The sequence below is a fragment of the Falco rusticolus genome, chromosome 3, assembly GCF_015220075.1.
Source record: "Falco rusticolus isolate bFalRus1 chromosome 3, bFalRus1.pri, whole genome shotgun sequence".
Classification (NCBI taxonomy): Eukaryota; Metazoa; Chordata; class Aves; order Falconiformes; family Falconidae; genus Falco; species Falco rusticolus.
In genome coordinates, this window is record NC_051189.1 from 90,236,637 (window position 1) to 90,251,922 (window position 15,286).

A 15,286-nucleotide genomic window follows, 5' to 3' on the forward strand; every position below is an offset into this window, starting at 1 on the left:
AAAAGAATACCCCCTGGCTGGGGATTCTTGTTACAGTTCAAGGAAATACTTCTTCCCCTCTCTAATTAAGCTGCTTCCATACACATAAAGCTGACTCCTTGCCTGAGAGAGAGAGATGGCTGTAGGCAACATAAAGCTCCTGCATCTCCCATTCATTTGCTCTATGTTGGCAAGCAAGCTCAGCTCCAGACGAGGACTCTCTGAACCCTACCATGATCCCTGCACACCCCTGTGTCCAGACCAGACCCCATCAGACTTGAGAGGGACTACACACAGCAGTACAGCCATGGATCTCCAGGGTTAATGCCCAGTTTTCCTGCTGAGGGTGACTTGGCATTGCAAGCAGGAGGTGTTGCCAGCAGATATTGCCTGCCAAACTTGTTGGGCAGCTTTGAGAGAAATACTATTAGCATATTGCTAGATATAGGTTTCCCAGTCTTCTGCAGGAAACTTCACGTTGATGGCATTTGCATTAAATTGCAACATGCTGCTATCATCAACAATTGGTTAGAGGCTGAACTTTCCCACAAGGGAGTGGGAGATTTTTATAATACAGTATTCACAAGAACATGCTCCAGAGCTCAGCTATTGTGCTCTTCATTTAACCTCTTCGGGCAAGAAGGTAAGCAATTATTTCTTTTTTTTTAAATAACTTGTGATTTTTTTTTTTTTTTCAGATCCAAAGAAGTCCACATGTTTACAGGTGGGATAGAGGGGGAGATACCTTTACAGGCGGCAGGCAGCAAAACACACTGCTAAAATTCAGCTGGCTCAAGAGCTTACCCAAAGGGAGCTGGTCTTCAGTGGGATGCAGATGGGGAATTTAGAAACACATGTCCAAAATGGTGAATCCAAAGATTCTTGCCTAAATTTCACAGACTTTGGAATCTGAAATATCCCCAGGATCTCTCTGCCCATCCTGAAAGTTCTGATTGTCACAGGACTGATCAGCTCAGTGGCTTATACCAGAAAGTGCCTGCTTTTCTGCCTGTATCTCCAGAAGGGCTGAAAGGCAGGTTCTTTCCAAGCACCTCTACCCACGCTGGTAGAAATGGGCTTCACATGAAGTGATGGTGCTGATGACCTGAGCAAACCCACCCACAGAATGGGAGATAAAAGTTAATTTCCCTTCTTTACTCAGGTTTTCATGGCACAAGAAAAAGCCTTGACATGTTCACTAGGCAAGAGGGCAGGCATGTAGTTTTTTGACTGGGTGCTTAGGCGTTTCCCCTGTACCCTGATCCCTGCTGCCGGGGGATTGTTTATGTTCTTAAACAACAACTATATAAAATAGGAAGGGTGGAGTGGTATTCAGATTTTGTTTTGTTAATGGGGATGCTAGTCTTCGCTATCAACATATTAGCTCCTGGGTTTGGCAGTGGTGTTTAGAAGCTTGCAGAGAAGCCTGTGCAGTACACACAGGCACAGCAAATAACTTGCCACAGTACAGCTCGTGACAGACCAGTGTACGTCCATGTCTATTTATGCAGGAATAATTGGTCTAGAAAAAGGTAGAAAAGATACTGGAGGTACTAAGGCAAAATAATAAAAGCAGTCAGAAAAAGCCCTTCCTGGCATCAAAGTAGCAGCCTGAGAGCCTAAGTTGTTTGGAAAATGAACTTGGTTAACATTTCCTTTGAAAAATTACTTTGTACTGAAAGGTATTGGTTTTTAATTTAACGTGTGTTACCTTGGAAATATTTTGTGTCACTGAAGGATGATTAGAATTTCTGTGTTGTGGGAAATTTCATTTTCTTCATGTGCGATTTGTCCCTTTCACTCAAATCAGTGCAGAAACACTTGGAAACGTCTTTCTGTATGAACGGTCATGAAAAATAAGAAAGTCACTTCTACTAATCAGATTTTTTATGTGAGGAGACAGTACTATCTGGCATGTTGTCCTGGTTTTGGCTGGGATAGGGTTAGTTTTCTTCCCAGTAACTGGTACAATGCTGTGTTTTGGATTTGGTATGGGAATAATGTTGGTAACACACTGATGGTTTCAGGTGTTGCTAAGTGATCTTTATACTAAGTCAAAGACTTTTCAGCTTCTCATGCTATGCCAGAGGGAAGGCTGGAGGGGCATAAGGAATTGGGAGGGGGGACAGCCGGGACAGCTGACTCAAACTAGCCAAAGGGATATTCCATACCATAGAACATCATGCTGAGTATATAAACCGGGGGGAGTTGGCCAAGGCCTGGCGATTGCTGCTTGGGGACTGGCTGGGTGTCGGTCAGTGGGTGGTGAGCAATTGTATTGTGCATCACATGTGGGGCTTTTTTTCCTTGCACTGTTTTTCTCTTTCACTTTTTGTTATCTCCCTTTTCAGTACTACTACTACTACTACTATTGTTATTAGTATTACATTTCACTTTGTTTCAATTATTAAAGTGCTCTTACCTCAACCCATGGGGTTTACCTTTTTTCTGATTCTTCTCCCCATCCCACCAGGGAGGGAGAGTAAGTGAGCAGATACGTGGTACTTAGTTGCCAGCTGGGGTTAAACCACAACACATGTGCTCCTTTTCTAGGATAGACAGATGTAATTTATGACAATTCTGTCTTCCTTTGTGTATGAGAAATGAGTGTGTATTAAATCACCATGAGTGTGTATTAAATCACCTTAATGGGAGGCAGACTGGAGAAGTAAAACATGCAATGGGAATTATCACGTGGCATCAGGGAAAACAGGTTCCTTCTTGGTAACCTTGTATTAAATACAGAATAACCTCAAAACCAAAGCTACAGCTCTCTTAGACTTCCCACCTTATTTACTGTCTCCTCCTGTTAACTGCATAATATAATCTAATACACCTATTAATTATGATAGCTTTGAGCACAGCTTTTTATTCTTTGAGAGTTTTTGTTTTGATTTCATCTACCCTTAGCTGAAAACAAATTGTAAAGAGAGAACACATCATGAATAGTTATAGAAAAGAAGTGTTTGTCCTTTCACACAGCCATGGAATAAGTTTATCATCTTTACAAGGTGTCTGGAATATAGTGTTTTCTTTTGAAGGAAGCTATTCTCCTGGGTAGCTTCTTGCTCACATGTAACAGCTCCAGCAATTTCCATCTGATGGACTATGTTAAAAGCTATTGAACCATCATGCAAAGCATTTCGCTTCATCAGCTGTAAAGCCCCAACCCTGCTTACTGTCTCCCCACTGTTGCTAATATTCAGTGCAGGTACTTCAGCTGGTGTAGAGCAGCAGCTATGATCTTCCTGTAATACTTCTTTTGATCTTACGTCTTCTCTCCTTACCATCCAAGATTTTTAAAAGTAATGTTACCATTGGTTGTCCACCATGTAGGTGTTCTTCAGGCTCCACTGTCCTCGCAGTAACTCCAAAACTCTCACTGACTGAATGATTACATGGATTAGACATGTGGCTTTATGGTGTGGAATCATTCATACACTCATGCCTGCCCCAATTTAGATTAACAAACTTCACTAAATCCTTTCATTCTGCAGTAAGAAAGTTCCTCCGCCAGCCCACACCTCCCCTCCCTTGCTTTCGGTCTCCAGGGCAGCTCTCTAAGTAGTTCCCACTCACAAAACCATGGAGTTGGCTGTAGTGTTTGCAGCTGGACATCTGCCTGAGGACAGCCTGCAGCTTTTTCTAAAGGAGTCGCCACCTTGGTACACCAGGTACTTGCTTTTAAAACCTGTTCTCAGCTCCTGGGCTGTCCCTCCACTTGGCTTGGCAGTCTCTCCTCTCCCTGCAGGGTGGGGTGGAGATGCCTCCTTCCTGCTGAGGAAGTTTATTAACTCTGTTTTTTCTCCTTGACTTGTTATGAGGTTTGGGCGCACCTACAATATGCCTCATGACCTACATTTGCTGTGAACAATTTTACAGCTCCATTTCAGATCCTTCAAGATGTGTAGAAGTAGAGCAATACAAACATCAGCGTTAAAGAAGCGCTGAGTTTTGTTTTCAGAAGGTTCTGGGTAGTAGGCAATAAAGGTGGAAGAAAAGAGAAATGATTATTTAGTGCAATGTCTTTTTCTTGTGGTAAGATGATTGTGTTATTAAAAGGAAAATGAAAACCATGTTTCATACAAAGACACAAACAGCAGTTTTCATAACTAATGAGGTATAATCCATCTTTAATTTGTTTGTTGAGAGAACCTTTTGGGTGTTTCTCCTCTCTTTTGCCCATTTCTAGTGGGTTTTTATGTGACGTACTTCTGGACTTCAGGGTAAAACAAATGTCCCGGTGTCAAACATATATGAACTTTTTCTTTCAGCATCACAGGTTCATGTCAGAAACATGATGAAGCATTGATTATTGCTGAGCTTTTCAAGCTAGTTAAAAGGCAAGAAGCATTTGCTTTTGTCACACGTGGCACCTTCATATATTCAGCAACTTGACTTTCCAGCTCTTCCAAGCCACTTGCAGCAATCTGTCTTAGGCTGAGTCTGTTTTCTTGTGGGCTGAGTTCATTCCCATTGCCTCGGCACTTGCTGTGGGCTAAGGTGGCTTGTGCAGACAAATGCTGCCTCTCTGCTGAGCCACATCAACTCCCAATGCCCTGGTAACTTCTGGTGCTTGAGCTCTGGCTTCTCATGCAGAGTTCATGTCTAGCTCATGGCTGGGCGAGAGGTAGCACACACTCTGCATCTTGAGGACAACACAAGACATTTTGAGTAGCTCTTTGAGTGAAGAAAACTCTGTGAAGGGCGGGCTGTCTGTGAGGGTGGGGACTGTGGCTCATTTGGAGCTCTTCCCTCAGTAGGAGAGCAGGGTGGCAGGAGAGCACTGGCTGGAAGGGGATGGAGGTCACCAGCACCAGGTAGCCCCTTCCCAAGAATGCTCTAGACCCCACTCAAAGGGCCTGCTGGACACCAACAGCCCAGGCCAGGCTGTACATCATCACCTGCTGATGAAAGATCCTCAAGTTCAGCTTTGCACCAGCATCTTCACATCCTTAGCCTTCTGGTGGCCCAGGCTGGAGTTCCTCACATAACTTAGCTTGCAGGCTGCAGCAGCTGGGCAGCACAGGGCTGAGGAGCACCTGCTGCGCCGTGGCCTTCTGCAGGCAGTGAGGACAACAGCCCAGCTCTGCACTCACCCGTTTTCGGTGGAGGGGAGCTCTGGCAGCTCGCTATGGACCTGGCCCACACTTGTCCCAGTGCAGGCTGAAAGCCAAAGCCAGCCAGGTCTGTGCCGCAGGAGACACGGGGGCCTCCTCTCCCTTCTCTCTGTACTGTGGCTGTGTATTTCCCCCAAAACAAAGCATCTTTCTGGAACACAGGCCACAGCTACTCATCTCTCCGTCTGCAAGCAGTCAGGAATGTATGCTTTGCTTTCCACACATTTTTTCGGGTGTGCTGCTGAAAATACAATCTTATGCTGAAAGTGATGTAGGTATTTTGGGGTATAATGATTCTAGAAAAGCTCATGTGATCCAACTGGTATCCACACAACAGCTTTACGATTCTTCTCTTAAGGGACAGGAAAGGAGTTTCTAAATCCCTTTTTTTCAGATAGACCCCTGCTTGCAAGGACCAAGCTGGAACTTGGTCTCAATTTGCTCTTAACCAAGTGGATTTAATTTAAATGACACATGGGAAAGGTATCAGACCGTAACATTTTTAGTACAACAGAAAAGAGTGATACGGGTCTTGTCATATCATTGAGCAGGAATTTACAGACTTCTTTTCAGGGCTGTTGAGCTATCGTTTTGTTTGGAAATTTTAATTGTATATCCTGCCTGAATCTGTGGCTCCTGGAAAAAATCATGAGGAGTGAAAAAGCGTATTTCAAACTATTCATGTTTCCGAATGTATGTCACTCTCCATAGCTGTTAATGACCTTTTTTCATATATGAAAACATTTCATTAATAGTGATTATTTTTATGAACCTTTTGCTTGAAACCCTCATACCACAGCTCTGGTTACCAGACCTGCTTATATGCAGGCATCGTTTCTGTCACTAAGTTTCTGTTACTAATCCTATGTTGTTACGAGAGGAAAGAGTTGATATAACTGTATAGATCAAACTAGTTTGGAGAAGGAAGGTGTTAATCCACAGCTGATTTCAATACCATGGTCTAAAATAAGATACATCATGGGATAAGACAGAGAAGTGGTCCTTTCTGATGAATTCACATATGTTGTGAGTGTGGGTCCCTTTTCCAGACACTGTGTCCTTGCACCTGCTACATAGCGTGAACTGACAGATGTGTGCAAGGTTGGCGTTTTCAAACTCTCAGAATTTAGAAAACATCTATAATTTAGAAACCAGCTATGGGACAATCTCAGGGCAGACAGATGCTTCACAGTGTGTTCTAGCTAGGCAACAAGCTGCATTAAATTTCTTCTTTCTTTTGTACTCCCAGTCAGCAGCCACTTCATGATGGACTCCATTTCTAGACCAGTTACTGAGTTTTGCCTTGACCTCTACAATAAGCTCAACAGAAACGCAGAGGACACAAACATAGTCTTCTCTCCAATGAGCATCTCTGTTGCGCTGGCCCTGGTCTGTCTAGGTGCAAAAAACAACACTGCTGCTCAGATAGAAAAGGTAAGTAATTATTAAGGAAACATGCTAAGACACTTCCACATTGCTTGCTGTTCCCTTAATGGAAAAACCAGGCATCCTAGCACAACACGTGTACAAGGGTCTCATAAGAAACAAGCACAAATAGAAGCACAGGTGCTGCCTTCACAGTAGTGCTTGGTGCTTTTATGATCCTTGCTATCTGCTCGTGTGTGTGCCCCCACACAGACTCAGGAGCACGGACCAAGAGCTGAATGAGAGGAGGCAATACACCACAGTGGGACGCTCTGGCTTTCCCCCAGCCTGTTGCCAGAATACCAGACTTCGGTTCAAAATTACGGGCAGATGGTTCCTCTCAAGGTTGCTGTGAGAATCCTGAAAGTGTGAGTCCGGGTAGCAGCGGGGAGAGTTGCAGAAACCTGAAGTGCTTGCAGCTGGATGTCTGGAAGCATTAACTCACTTATCCCTTATGACATTCAAGAGTCAAAATGTCTCTCACCTGCAGAGCTCATAGGGACCCAGGTGGGCAGGGAGGAGGTGAAGAAGGCCACACCTCTGATAACTGCACCTTTACACCCTGCAGTATAAGTTCTGCTTTCTGCAGTCTTTCTTCTCCTTCCTTGTTTGTGCTCATGAGTGGCAAAAGACCAAGAATCCTGAGGCAGAGGTTCTTGTCAGTAGCTGGCTTTGTACTAGTAGGTCTTCATCCATCGCATCCTAACGCTGCTGTGTGCACAGTCTGACTGCTGGGTCACCCACAACCAAGGTGGACTTACCCTCCCCATGAGGTTTCCAGGGCATGGTAGGTTGGCCTTGGCTTGTCAGGAGCTCACGCAGCCACTCTGTCACTCCCCCTCTTCAACAAGGAGAGAGAGAGAAAATAAGACGGAAAAAGCTTGTGGGCTGAGATAAGGACTGGGACATCACTCACCGATCACTGTCGTGACAAAACAGACTTGACTTATTTTAGAGCTGGCTGTAACCAGTTCTCTTTGACATGGGGGCAGCCCCCAACCTCTTTGCACAGAGGCCACCCCGACAGCCCCCTGGGTACCATAACCTTGCCACATTAACAAAATGCTCAGGGATTCTTGCTTATTTTTAGGAAAGCAATGAAGATCCAGTATCCTCAATTAAAAAAAAAATTAAGTCTATGTATGACGCAACATTATTATAATGGAGAAGAAGCTGGAAATTTTTCAGTTAAATATTTGTACATTAGAAACAAGGACTGGTTTCCATTAAGAGCACTGTGGTTTTAATATATTTCCTAAGCTGATGCAAAGATTAAAAATGATTGCAAAAAGCTGGTTTTGATGTTTTTAAAGCAAGCTATTTTTCTGTCTTTGCCTGAGACAGCTTTTTATTTTGAAATTTAAGGTAACTGTAGCAGTAAAAATATAAATAAAATGTAAATATTTTGAGGTAGTGGAGAGTACCATTTTGAGGGATTAAGTGCAAGTTCTTTTTGGTTTGCTAACACAGAAATGTGAATTTGAACACGAATAATGAACAATTTCAAGTCTGTCATTTCAGACTGACTGAAGCTGAGAAAATATCTTTCATAAATCTACACCATTTATCCAGGATAGCATAACAAATCTTTTAAATAAGGAAAACGTTCCAGTTACAATTGCCCTAATTTGTCATCTCCGACTGCAGGTGCTCCATGTCAGGAAAGCTGCAGGAAGAATGAGCCTTGGGTCTGATCTTGAGAGCGCAGCCCCAGAGATGGAGCCAGAGCGAAGCCAGGAGGGACAGTCTTCCCTCCCCCAGGTGTGTCCTGGTGTGGGGAGCACCACAGCCCCATCCTGACTCCACGGCAGGTCACTGGGTGTAAAGCCCTGGAGCCTGCCACCGCAGGGAGTCACGGTCACAGGCAGCCTGCCTCACTGCTGGGAAATGCCTGATGTATTTTACTAAGGGCCAAGTCTTCCATGAAGTCAATACCAAAGCCTTCAGTGATCTCATCTGAAGGAGGATCAGGCTACAAAGCTTAGACTAGCTGGATTTAAAAATCAATACAGCAGGAGTTAGCCCTAGAGTGTAATCTAATTAGGATGCAAATTAACAACCGAAGCTATGTGGGGGAATCGTTATAATTGTTGTGTTTGTAATATTCCCAGTGTAACAAGGATGGGGACCTTGACCATAAAGCATTCCAGGCACTGCGTTTACAACTACAAAACCTTGGTGAAAGATATGTTTTAACCCTGGCCAACAATCTCTTTATACAACAAGGATTTGAACTCCAGCACGTAAGTTACCTGTCTGCTGACAGCTGTGGCCCTGACCTCAAGCTTCCCTGTCACTGTGAGCCTCACTGTTGTCCCCCTCACGTTTATTTTGGAATACTTGATGTGCTTCTTGGGGCTTGTGGGAAAGAGGCAAGAGTGTCAGCTTTCAGTTCTTTTGTTTAAAACAAAACACACTGTGGATATCAATGGCTGTAGAGCAAAGACGAAGCAAGAGTCTGTTTGGGTTTGGCATATGTCTGCACTTAGCTAGAGGCACGACTACAGCCAAAAAATGGTTATTCAAGCTGTCAGCTACTCGCTCCTGGGCTTGCAGGTGGCACAGCTGGGGCAGCAGTAAGCTTGGAGAGGGCTGAGCACCTGAGATGTTACACAGTGTCATGCATAGGGCTGCTGCACTGAACTTCTTACTCCTTTCTTACTGAATGACAAAGTGTTATCTAAACTACCTAGTATGGATAACTTGCTAGTCACATCTTTGCTTTTCTATCAGTGATTGCTGTTGAGTGATCCTTAAGCAATGAACAACACACCTTGCATCTTCTCTAATTTTTTATTTTTATCTGGACCTCAGGCATGCAGTTCTCCATGGGAAGACTTTTTCTGGCTTTCTTTTTACTTATTTACTTTTTTTTTGCCTATGCAATAGAATAATCTTCTTCAAAAATTCTCTGAACAAACTTCAGATAGTTGCTGAAACATCTACAAAATGAAATTTCATACATTATGTATGAAACAGCTATGAAATGAAAATTAAATTTTGCTTTATGAAGTCAACAAGTCCTTCACCATTTCTAAAATAGTTCTGAATCATTGCTTTCTTTCAAAAGTGAATTTTAAAGGATTTGACCAATTCATAATCTTTGTTTTGCTTTACAGAAATTTCTAATGTGCACTAAGGAACTGTATGGAGCAATGCTGCAAACAGTGGACTTTCATGGTGCTGTGGATGCTGCCAGAATAAAAATTAATGCTTGGGTTGAAAGTGAGACACAAGGTAAAACAAAGCAAAAACCACAGCCATGCTGTCAGGTAGTCTGAGTCCAACTCAGCCTCACACGGGGCACCAATTGTTGCAGCACAATCAAACTAGTGGACTGCAACAAGTCTGACCTCTGGAGGAAGGAGATACAGCACAGACAGAATCTGACCAACGGTAAAGCCTTGTTGCAGTCTACTAGTTTGATTGTGCTGCAACACCATCACGTCTTTCTTACACTGCTTCAACAACAGAAATTCCTCCGTATGAAAAGTAAAGACTTGTTCACGTTTCTGGGTGTTCAGTCTTATGCTGTTTGAAGACAGTTTTTCTTCCCATTCAGCCTTGAAATATTAGAGTCCGTTACCAGCTAAATTATTTCTGAATTAAAGGTGTGTTTGTTGTCAAATACTTTTGTATTCACACCCTTATGCCTGGCATAATTGCAATAATACCTATAAGACTTCACCAGACAAATTGCTTCTGCAAACAGCCCCAAATGCATATACAGAACAGCAGGGGGTGGAAGCTGTGAGCTTCATGGTGAGACTGGGAACAGCCTGGTGGAGGCAGGGAGAAGGATGACTGAGGACCTGGTTATATGTAGAGCAATGCCCACGAAGACAAGAGATGTGACCACCAGTGAGAGTCACTATCACAAGCGACAATCAACCAGCTCTTACCTTTGACAGGCTAGCAGGGGCCATCGGCTCTTGCTGATTAGACCAAACATGATAGGTGCCATTTTCCTTTAGTTTTGCCAGAACCACAGTAGCAACAGGATGAAGTTTCTAAATCTTCTGGCTGAACAGAAACCAGAAATTACTGGGGGACAGGCAAATGGATCTGAAGGCTTCTGTAATTTCTCATTTGCTCATCCCCTGATCAAACCTGTCCTTCTACTGGCAGAGCAGCCTGTGACTGGTGTGGGAAAGAGCTGTTAAACCCAGCTGGCTCCCAGTAAGAGGGCTGAAGGTTCAAGAGCCACCTTGTGCAGTGTTAGGGGCCATTGTTGCTCTGGGTGCTCATATGAAGACTGTGGACCTGCTAACTCTACTTCAGCTTCTGTGTAAACAGTCAAAAGCTCCACAGCTGGTTAACTGCTGCGCTTGGTGCAAAGGGAAAGATGCCCTCATATAAATCAAAATATGTGACTCATGGTGCTACCTCCTTCCCCATGGTTAATGTCACCTGACAGCTACAGCTGGCTAATTTGGTGACTCCCACTCTCTCCTGTGCTCCATGGGTGGTAACAGTGCAGAGTAATCTACCATTTATTTCCATATATTGTCCCCGTCCTTTGAATAAGCCAAGAACTAGATTTCTAAATTTCTCCAAAACTAAGTCCACAGACAACTAATTGAATCTCAGTCCAGAGTCTTAATGACAACTAACAAATACTTGTGTATTCCAAAATTTCCTTTAGGTAAAATCAAGGAACTCTTTGCTCCTGGTGTGATCGATGCACATGCATTGCTGGTGCTAGTGAATGCAATCTTCTTCAAAGCATCCTGGGAATACAAGTTTGAGGAACAAAAAACAGTACAGAAAGATTTTAAACTGAATCAGGTACACCTGCATCCTGTGAACCTTAACATTATTTACCCTAGATACTGTGAGCATTGCAGCAAACATAACATAGAAGCACAATGTCCAGGGCTCAGCTGCCCTGTGAGCAAGTTGTGGGTGTGCTGGGAGCTTAAGCTGCCTCTTCTGTTGAGTAGAGATGGCAGAAGGCTAAAAAAAAAATAAAAAAAAAATAGGAAAGTGTAATCTTTACTGAAAAAATATGCAAGAGTCAGAAGTTCTAACAACTCAGAGTAGTGCCTGGCAAGGCAAAACAAAAGTGCTAGTCCTGATTTGCACTTTTGAACATAGTGGTCATTACAGGTAGTTGTGTCAGAAGCAAATCTGAACATCCCATTTCATGTAGACTCCAAGGGGTCATCCTGGTGTTTATACATTTCATACATTTTAATATTAGCTACTCATATGAGAGATTAAAACAGACCAAACAAACTAGGCCAGATAGTAACAAACTACAAAAATATAGTTGCAATTTGAAAAAGGAGACATTCTTATAGGATATTTTCATTTTTTTCTAGTGTCTGCAACGTTTGAAAGTTTATTTTAAATATATTTTTATTTTTTAGCCCTTTTAGCTGCTATAGGGATATCACCTAAGCTTTCATTGTTTAGCTAAGGTATTGTCAGTGTGGTTGCAAAATCAGTGGTTTAACAAGCACATTCCTCCAAGTATTGTGTGTGCCCTTTAAGTCTAAGAGATATTATCAAAAAAGACAATAAAACCCATTTATTTTCATTTAATTCAGTTTTGTCTTCTTTCCGTATGTTGTTTTAATAATCTATCAGTTCTCATCCATAACAAAAAAAACCTGCAGCAGATTTAGGTCTGACCTTAAGTAGCAGTGCTTTGTATGAGAAAAAGTCTCTTGTGAGTGTTCCTCATATATCAATGTTAGCTAACTGTAAAAGGAGACTTGAGCCTTCATAAGGCTTCCAGACAATGCCATCACAAAAAAGGCAAGACAACAAGACCTAGAACTGGATGCCTAAGAAAGGCTATGATTTTGCTCTTAACCTATTTATTGCTTCCTGTCTAAAAAATTAGTCTGATAAATGACAGCTTGATTCTTGCAGTGCTATTTCTTTATCCCAGTCTAAGTTAGGACCTGCAAATCAAACTAGCATCAGTCTGTTTGGAAGTGCAATACTATTAAGCAGTTTCACTATCTGATCGACTACAGGGAAAGTATTTATTGGGTTTGGTTCCCCCCCCCCCCCCCCCCCAAGAATTATCACCCTTTTTAATGCATGGCAAAGCTGATGTTTTGTCAGTCACTGTCGCTGTAGATGCAACAAAATAAAGAAAAATGTCTAGCTTCACAACAGTTACTGCTGAAACCGTGCCGTGACTACTGATATTACACCTATAATAAGTCTAAACATTAAGAACTGTATTGCTTAAGTGACCGTATAATTTTCTTTTAAATAGAATGAGAAAAAAAGTGTGCAGATGATGTATCAGAAAGGCACATTTAAATTTGGCTACATTGAGGAGATGGGTGCTCAGGTCCTTGAGCTCCCTTATGCTCAGAAGTCACTGAGCATGATCATCCTGCTGCCAGGTGACATGGCTGATGGATCTACCAGTGGGCTGAAGCAGGTAAGGCAGTATATACCAGGGACTATGGCTGAAAGCTGGTTGTCTGAATTAAGGCTGGGTAGAGATCTAAACTTTTCAAAGCTGCCTACCTATTTTAAAGCTCTTTTCCCCCCCCATCTTCTAGATTGAAAGCACAATGACCTATGAAAATTTAATGCTGTGGACGGCTTCCGAGCACATGTTTGAGACAACAGTGGAGGTATACCTCCCCCGATTCAAGCTTGAAGGCACCTTTAACCTCAATGAGGTATTACAAGAGATGGGGATGACTGACATCTTCACTGAATCAAAAGCTGATCTTTCTGCAATGTCGTTTGCAAAATCCCTGGTGCTGTCAAACGTTGTCCATAAGACGTATGTGGAAGTCAATGAGGAAGGCACCACAGCAGCAGCTGGTACAGGAGCTGTCATTGTGAGGAGGTCCCTTCCTCTCACAGAGGTGTTTATGGCTGATCACCCTTTCTTATTCTTTATTAGACACAATCCCACTAATACCATTCTTTTCTTTGGCAAACTCTGCTCACCTTAAAATCTTAAAAATTAAACAAAAAATTTTTAAAAAAGGGATGTTTTCTAACATTGTGAGAAACACCTGGATGAAAATCAGAAATTGTATTTTTCCCCAATGCATTCTTAATCCTTTGACAGCTAGTTTGTATTTCAAAGTAATCACTGCGACCAGTTTAGCTTAGAACCCATCAAGTGGATGCTCTGCCACTAGGCTCTTTGATTTGCAAATATTGATCTGAATCCAGAATAGGAGTAAATTTTGCCTTAACCTCGCTGCATACAAGTAACATTTTATTTTCTCAAAGCCCACATATGTTCCTGTATTCCTGCATCCATATGCATTCCTGCATATTAATGATGGTGACGATGGAGTTGAGGTTAGAAGGGACCTCTCTGGAGGTCTTCTGTTCCACCCTCCCCTGCTCAAAGAGGACCATCTACAGCCAGTTACTCAGGACCACGTCCACATGGTTTTTGGTTATCTCTAAGGATGGAGACTCCACCACCTCCCTGGGCAACCTCCCATATGCGCCCCCTAAGTTCTCAAATCACTCTGAAGAGAATCTCGCATGCACAGTGTCTGCAGGAACAAGATACAAACCCAAACATTTCTAAAGATGGTTAATTATATACACAGTAAAGAAGGCTGCCTCTTATATGGGGATAGATCAACTTATTTGATTCTCAAAGAATAGGAGAAAAATGGTTAAAGCACCCCATTGAAATTACTGATGTGGAAAATGGTAGCCATGAAGTTCCAAGAAATGTGTTTACTTTCTCACATGCTGTTGTCTGGTGAATTTTAACAATCTGAGATGCAGATCTGGAAGACAGGGCTCTCTCCATGCTCTAAGAAATGAAGAAAGGTTTTGTAAAGGGCAGTGGAAATCACAGTTAAACATAACCTGGGAAAGTTTTTAGTCTGTGGGGGAAAAATAAAACTTGCCGCTGACCGATAGGAAGAGATGACTGCTAATTTGCCGGTTTAATATAAGCAACGTCTTCCTCAGAGGGATTCTGCATGAGATTCAACAAATTAATGTTTGCAACCTGTTTTATGACCCATGAAAAGGAAAATATGCATTAGCTTTTTGCCATATAATTGGGTATAAAGCACCCTCATTCATGATCACCACAGCTTATGCACCATAAGTTACCTGGGGCCCTTTGGACAAGAAAGTCTAGGAAATAAGAGTGAGTGATAACTGAACAAGAACAGGCAGGAGCAGGGCAATAAAAGTCAAATAAACAAACTACTCTTGACTGTCTAATGTGAAGGTGCAGTATGGCTGCAGCAGCAGTTCTCCAGGCTGTGTCCAAGTTTTCCTTCTGGAGGCTGGCAGCCCAGTTTGCCTATTAGATGATGTTTTTGTTACCTAAAGCTGTCATCATACAGTGTCAACATTCCCCAGGGAAGTTCTGAGTGCTGCAACCTCAAAAATCAACGTTTCTGAAAATGCAGAGACAGGGATTCCTGTGATGAAGTGCCAAATGCCACAGGGGAAAAAGAACTTCCCTTTATTCCTGTCTTTTCTCAGAAATGAGTACACAGTCCCCAACCCCCAGCATATTTTTCAGCACCCTTGAGCTAAATCAGGAGTTTCCAACTACACTGTGGTTTAGCAGGGGGATGGATCTGCGCTTGCTATCAGTGAAGAATTCAGGAGCTTAGTTCTGAAAGTGAAAGAAACAGAGGAGGGGGTTTGCAGTACAAGTCTCAGTTTAGCACCAGCTAAGCCGGGCCGTTCCTGTGCTGCCAGAGCATGGGAGCTGTGGAGGCATGTGGTGATCCCTGTGTGGCATAGGAGATGTATCTGGGCTGTTTCTGGTGTGCACAACAGCAGCA

The 15,286-nt window shown here is 42.8% G+C and overlaps 1 protein-coding gene across 1 annotated transcript; it reads left to right on the top strand.

Moving 5' to 3' along the window:
* The first annotated feature begins 4,852 nt into the window (after positions 1 to 4,852).
* LOC119144679 (leukocyte elastase inhibitor-like) lies at positions 4,853 to 13,459 on the top strand. The gene is made up of 8 exons (XM_037380311.1): positions 4,853 to 4,863; positions 6,356 to 6,533; positions 8,172 to 8,285; positions 8,636 to 8,767; positions 9,644 to 9,761; positions 11,170 to 11,312; positions 12,760 to 12,930; positions 13,055 to 13,459. Exons 2-8 carry the CDS (start codon positions 6,363 to 6,365, stop codon positions 13,457 to 13,459), a joined length of 1,254 nt encoding a protein of 417 aa, XP_037236208.1. The 5' UTR covers positions 4,853 to 4,863; positions 6,356 to 6,362.
* Positions 13,460 to 15,286: the final 1,827 nt, after the last annotated feature.

Coding starts and splice junctions, on each gene's coding strand:
- LOC119144679 (XM_037380311.1), top strand. CDS start 6,363: ATGATGGACTCCATTTCTAGACCAGTTACTGAGTTTTGCCTTGACCTC. Junction 8,286..8,635: donor GACAGTCTTCCCTCCCCCAG/GTGTGTCCTGGT, acceptor TAATATTCCCAG/TGTAACAAGGATGGGGACCT. Junction 9,762..11,169: donor GGTTGAAAGTGAGACACAAG/GTAAAACAAAGC, acceptor AATTTCCTTTAG/GTAAAATCAAGGAACTCTTT.